Source organism: Triticum dicoccoides, chromosome 5B, assembly GCF_002162155.2.
Source record: "Triticum dicoccoides isolate Atlit2015 ecotype Zavitan chromosome 5B, WEW_v2.0, whole genome shotgun sequence".
Classification (NCBI taxonomy): Eukaryota; Viridiplantae; Streptophyta; class Magnoliopsida; order Poales; family Poaceae; genus Triticum; species Triticum dicoccoides.
Genome location: NC_041389.1, coordinates 721,482,317 through 721,488,683, shown reverse-complemented (window position 1 = coordinate 721,488,683; position 6,367 = coordinate 721,482,317). Strand labels below are relative to the sequence as shown.

Sequence of the window (6,367 nt, the reverse complement as noted above, 5' to 3'; positions counted from 1 at the left end):
CAGGGATTTTTGCTCAGTTCCCTGCTGCCCCAAAGGGAAAGAGTCACGTTCGTCCATCACTGGGAGAACATTGAGGGATCGATGACCTTCATGGCGACGCCACAAAGGGGAAGCGGCGTGGAAACAACGTCGCACCCGAATGGCATGAGAGTCTTAGCCTTTGCCCGAAGGGCACGACCCGAGGGTGAAGGGAAGGGAAGAGCTCCACAACGGACGCCATGGAGGATGCAACATCCATAGGTGACGTATTGTCGAGGCTCTTGCCCGGAGAAGTCCACCCCAACGCATCAACAATCCACTGGCCCGCTAGCCCACTGGCATAGACACCTCTAACGCGATGGCGACGTTGTCACCCCATAAGAGCGACCAACCACACACCTTGCAATAGCCGGATCTCCGCGGAGCTCCCGCGGGCCAAATCCACTGCCATGCTAGATCCGCGCCGGTGCCTTAGCCGTCCGCCTCAATGGAGATAATTATGTTTCCTAGACCATAATTCAGGGTATGAAGTTGATGTGACAACTGGTTCCAAAGATATTGTTTCACATCCAAAAATATTTCAGGTTATTTCGTGCTCTAAACAGAAGGACAAGAACTTGGATCATTGGAATTCGATGCCACAAGTATCAGAAAAATGTATCGTGGAGAAGAGAAATATGGCCGAGGTACAAGACGTCCAAGTGCAGCCAGTCAGTGAACATGTGTTTTATATTGGATCTGTTCTCTTAAAGTTCCCATCGACACTTGAACCAAAGGAAGAGGCGATCAAGCCTAATTTTAGAACGCCCCCGTGTAGTTGGTTTTTCGTTGGAAAGAATTCCAATTCAGGCTCTACATGGTAACGTGAGGGTCAAGTTTATATTTTATCCAGTAGTCCTACTTACGTAGACTTTCTTTTGAGTCCTAGGTCCTTACGTGATCAATCTTGCCGGTTTGTTAATTAGGTAAGATTCGTTTAGTTAAACTAGAAAAGAGAGATAGATCGTTCGTATCTTGCATGTTGGGTCGGTTCCATCAGGTGTGTGGCGCCTATAAAAAGGGCAGGCTACGGCCAATGTACGGAGGCTATTTTTTAAAAGTTTAGACAGAATATTGTATCCATTACGAAGCGGCCCTCTTTGGGTGTCGCTGCTATTTATCTCGCGTGATTTTTCTGTATGGAAGTTGCGCTTGGCTCGAGGTCCGTTCGTCACCGACAGGTTGCGTGCTGGTAACGTCTAGTACGGCGGAAGTTCCTTGTGTGTCGAGGGATTGTCCGTTGGTCGTCGTCACCCCTGCTCCAGGTTACGCGTACCGCTCGTGTAATTGGGAGTATTTTTTATCGGTGGATCTTGGAGGTTATTGCATCGTAAAAGATCAGGACAAATCATCGGCACGTCTGAGGTCGTGCTCTCATCAGTTGGTATCAGATTACTGGGTTTATTACGGTGCAAATTTTCTCTTTAATTTGTTCATACATATTCTAAAATTGCGATGAGGATGGAGTATTATTTTGATGGTGAGATGTCCCAATGTGAGAAGGATCCGTCACGAGCCCTTTCATGGTTTCAAATCTACACAAGAGTGAAGGTTGGGCCAACTACTTGTGCTGCAATGTTTGATCGTCCTTCAGAAATAAATTTGGTGAGTCAAACCTTGGTTGATGCATTGAAGCTAGTAGTAATAGAGCATCCAGACCCATATAAGCTCAGATGGCAGGGAAAATTTGTGACAATAAAACATCAAGTAGAGGTGACCTTTGGATTTTGTGGATTTACCAATTCAGTTTTCTGTGATGTTCTTCCATATCACATGTATATGTGTAGCTTGATACTTGGTAAATCTTGGACAAAAAAGAGGGAGCTACAGATTGATAAATCTGGCTATTTTTCTTGGAGGAAATTTCAGATTTTTCGTAATGGTTGATGGATTTATTTTGAAGCATACTCTTCCGAACAATATTTGGAAGATCGTAAGAGAAGAGACCGAGCACATGCTGCAATTAATGCAAAGAAAGAAGTAGAGCAGATCTTGCTAGAAAAGAAAAAGGAGGAGGATAGTCTTGTTGGAACTAAAAATATTTCTTCACATGAGAAGAACAAAGAGAAACCAGCAGTACCAACGAGTGGGCTGAATATGCAACTTAAGAAGGTACATGATGAAGATGACTTGATAGTGGACAAAGGTCAGCGCATGAGTTTATTTCAAACTCGGTGTGACATTAAAGGTGTGGCGTGCAAGTTAATTATTGATGGAGGCAGTTGCACTAATGGCATTAGCAAGATGTTGGTGGAGAAACTTGGTTTGTCCGCATGGCGATATGACGAACCATATCATTTAGAGTGGTTGAACAATTGTGGAAAGCTCAAAATTACACATAAAGTGCGTGTACCATTTTCAGTTGGACAATATGTTGATGATGTGGAATGCGATGTTTTACCGCTGGAAGTTTGTGGTTTATTACTTGGACGACCATGGCAGCATGATCGTAATGCCATGCATGCTGGCAGGTCCAATACTTATACATTTGTTCATTCCGGAAAGCAAATGACACTTAAGCCGATGGCTGAGAAATTAATTTGCTCAGATGTGATATTAACAGTGCAAAAGGAGAGGGCTGCCAAGAAAAATACGAAACCAACGATGGTGTCTCTTCAAGTGGAGGGGGCTGATATTCTTTCAGTAAATAAGAAGGTCCATAAAGCCACCACGAAGCCGAGGACGACTTCGTTTCAAGCGGGGGAGGATGATGTGACAACTGGTTCCAAAGATATTGTTTCACATCCAAAAATATTTCAGGTTATTTCGTGCTCTAAACAGAAGGACAAGAACTTGGATCATTGGAATTCGATGCCACAAGTATCAGAAAAATGTATCGTGGAGAAGAGAAATATGGCCGAGGTACAAGACGTCCAAGTGCAGCCAGTCAGTAAACATGTGTTTTATATTGGATCTGTTCTCTTAAAGTTCCCATCGACACTTGAACCAAAGGAAGAGGCGATCAAGCCTAATTTTAGAACGCCCCCGTGTAGTTGGTTTTTCGTTGGAAAGAATTCCAATTCAGGCTCTACATGGTAACGTGAGGGTCAAGTTTATATTTTATCCAGTAGTCCTACTTACGTAGACTTTCTTTTGAGTCCTAGGTCCTTACGTGATCAATCTTGCCGGTTTGTTAATTAGGTAAGATTCGTTTAGTTAAACTAGAAAAGAGAGATAGATCGTTCGTATCTTGCATGTTGGGTCGGTTCCATCAGGTGTGTGGCGCCTATAAAAAGGGCAGGCTACGGCCAATGTACGGAGGCTATTTTTTAAAAGTTTAGACAGAATATTGTATCCATTACGAAGCGGCCCTCTTTGGGTGTCGCTGCTATTTATCTCGCGTGATTTTTCTGTATGGAAGTTGCGCTTGGCTCGAGGTCCGTTCGTCACCGACGGGTTGCGCGCTGGTAACGTCTAGTACGGCGGAAGTTCCTTGTGTGTCGAGGGATTGTCCGTTGGTCGTCGTCACCCCTGCTCCAGGTTACGCGTACCGCTCGTGTAATTGGGAGTATTTTTTATCGGTGGATCTTGGAGGTTATTGCATCGTAAAAGATCGGGACAAATCATCGGCACGTCTGAGGTCGTGCTCTCATCAGAAGTGCCAAAAAATTGTAATGTTAGGAGATGATAAATGGATAACTGGTACTCCTTCCGATCCATATTAATAACTTTGTACTAAACCGGTGAAATTAATATGAATCGGAGGGTCACAATGTGAGTATCGTAGCTAGTAGTATGATGCATACCAACTAGGCATTTTTGTTGAGGTGACACAAAGTTAAATGAGGAGAGAGAGGGGGAGGGGGGATTGAGTATCACAACCGGAGTTCTACTATGTCATGCATGACAGTAAATGATGCATATATGATGCTAGCAACTTATGATACTATGCATTATGGATGTAGTATCACACTAGTACAATATGCATGATATACTAGTACATGGTGAGATGGTACTTCTCATTGTGACCAGTGTAAGAAGAATTGTGAGGGTGACTTGAGTAGAGTGAGCATTGAGCCATTCTTTGGTTTCTTTCCACGTGTGTTGGTTGGATACTTGGATTAGATAAGATTGGACTGGACAGCACATGAACAGCAGTACCTGGTTGGTTGGCTGCATCCTATCTTCCTCAACCCCAGAGAAGATCCCCGGCCACTACCGTTATCTGCCCGGTGGTGCATCCACGTGCGTGAATTGCTGACCTCTCACACACATGCACGCACACGGCTAAAGCTGCAAGTTGTAGCTACTGCAGGTAGACAGGGATATGAATGAATGACTGAATGGATCCACCTTTTCCGACTGTTGGGGAGCTGGCCACATCCATCATCGATCTATCTTTTGGCGATGCAATCATTCATGCAACAGATGAACATACATGTGGATGCCATGAACCCCCAAATGCAAATCACCATCTCTCCCCAGAAATGGGAACAAAAGATACCACATACTAGCACAAGCCAAAGCAGGCAAGAACACACACATTCATATACAAGTCACAGAGTAATCATCAATTGATCAATCAATATACTAAGTGGCTATACTTACAAAAACTTCATGATATCAGTATGTATACGCGTATGTCTGGTTGGATGAATATATAATCTGATGTAGTATATGTATATGTCAATCTTAATTGGGTAGTTGAGGAGGGTAGCTCCTTTCCTAGACTAGTACTTCTACTTCATGAATAAAAGAAAAGAAATATATACTACCAGCACTACAAGGCTAGGCTAGGCTAGCTAGCGTGACATGTCTGGCTTGGGTGGTGAGCAGGTCCTGGTGTCCACGGACGACTCCCAGCTGAGCTTCACGGAGGAGGCGTCGTGGTGCGCCGGCACGTACTCCTCCAGCGCGGCTAGCAGCTCACCGGGTGTGGGCGCCGCCACGATGATGTGCCGCGCCGCCGGTGCCACGAACCCCTCCTCCACCGCCCTGTCGATGAACGCCAGCAGCAAGTCATAGTACCCGTCCACGTTCAGCAATCCCACCTAAAGTTCACACAAAATCCATCTCAATCAAACGAGACATCACAAAATCTAACCAAATTCATCCCAAATTTGTATGAACTGTGTAGAAAAATATGTTCTTTGCGAGTTCATAGGGTGAGCGAGGTCACTAACCGGCTTGTCGTGGATGCCGAGCTGCGCCCAGGTGATGACCTCCAGCAGCTCCTCCAGCGTGCCGTAGCCGCCGGGGAGCGCGACGAAGGCGTCGGCGCGGCGGGCCATCTCGGCCTTGCGCTGGTGCATGCCCGACACCGCCTTCACCTCCTCCCCGCCGGGCGTCTCGCCGATCAGCTCCCGCGGGAGAACCGACCGAGGCACTACGCCCGTGACGCGCCCGCCGCCGCCGTGCACAGCGCGGGAAACCAGGCCCATCAGGCCCACGCTGCCGCCGCCGTACACGAGGTCGATGCCGCGCTCCACCAGCTGCTGCCCGAGCTGCACCGCCGCCGACTGGTACGCCGCCTTCCTCCCCGCGCTGCTTCCACAGAACACGCATACCCGCCTGAACCGCGACGCCTTCTTGTCGTTGTTGCTGCTCGCCGGCGCTGGCTTTGGCATAGCCAGCGCAGCCGTCGTAGACGTCGGCGCCTCCATGGAATCTCTATCCATTGATCGCCTTGACTGTGCCGGCACAAGCGCACGTACTAGCTGCTTGAAGCTTGATGCAGGTAGAATCTAGGTAGGCGGAAGGGAAGGGAAGCAAAGGGTAGCTAAGGTGCGGTGCGTATATATAGGCTGGTCTAGCTTGGTCGTCTTCCTCCTCCTCCTAGCTGCTTGGATGTTGGTATAATAAACCTGCCTGCCAGCCCAACTTAATTTTTTGTTGCTATTAGTTAAGCTGTAGCTAGTGGCCAGAGAGGATTCTTGGCAATCTCCTCTCTTGTCTCTCTCTGCCTTAGCACTAGTATTTGATTAATCTCCTGGCTAAGGTAGCTAGCTAGCTGGTTTAGAATTAGTACAACAGAGCTACTTGATTAATTAGTTAATTTTTTCTGCTGTCCATTAATCAATATAAGTAATAGTTAATGCACAATAACATACTGTTGTATGTCTACCTATCCAAGCCTGTTTGTGTAGTGCAATTAAGGCCCAGTTCTTTTCGCATAGGATTCTGCAGAATCAAAATTCTACAAAATGCTCCGAGAATATACTTCCCTAGTATTTTCCGTCGAGTCCATTTTTGAGATTACAGTTTGAGATTCTAGAAAGAGTTGTGTGCTGAGAATCTGCCGCCGCGGTTTGAGATGGGCTGCACCAGGAGTCCAGACTGGCGGCAGCGAGGACCGGGCCGGCAAGGTCCAGAGCAGCGAGGCGGGGCTGGCGACAGCGTTGGAACCCTA

At 46.8% G+C, this 6,367-nt stretch overlaps 1 protein-coding gene across 1 annotated transcript; it reads right to left on the bottom strand.

Annotated features, from left to right (window-relative positions):
* Positions 1-4,522: 4,522 nt before the first annotated feature.
* On the bottom strand, positions 4,523-5,744 carry LOC119312996 (probable cytokinin riboside 5'-monophosphate phosphoribohydrolase LOGL5). The gene is made up of 2 exons (XM_037588798.1): positions 5,142-5,744; positions 4,523-5,009 (listed from the first exon to the last, which is right to left on the bottom strand). Exons 1-2 carry the CDS (start codon positions 5,634-5,636, stop codon positions 4,761-4,763), a joined length of 744 nt encoding a protein of 247 aa, XP_037444695.1. The 5' UTR covers positions 5,637-5,744; the 3' UTR covers positions 4,523-4,760.
* Positions 5,745-6,367: the final 623 nt, after the last annotated feature.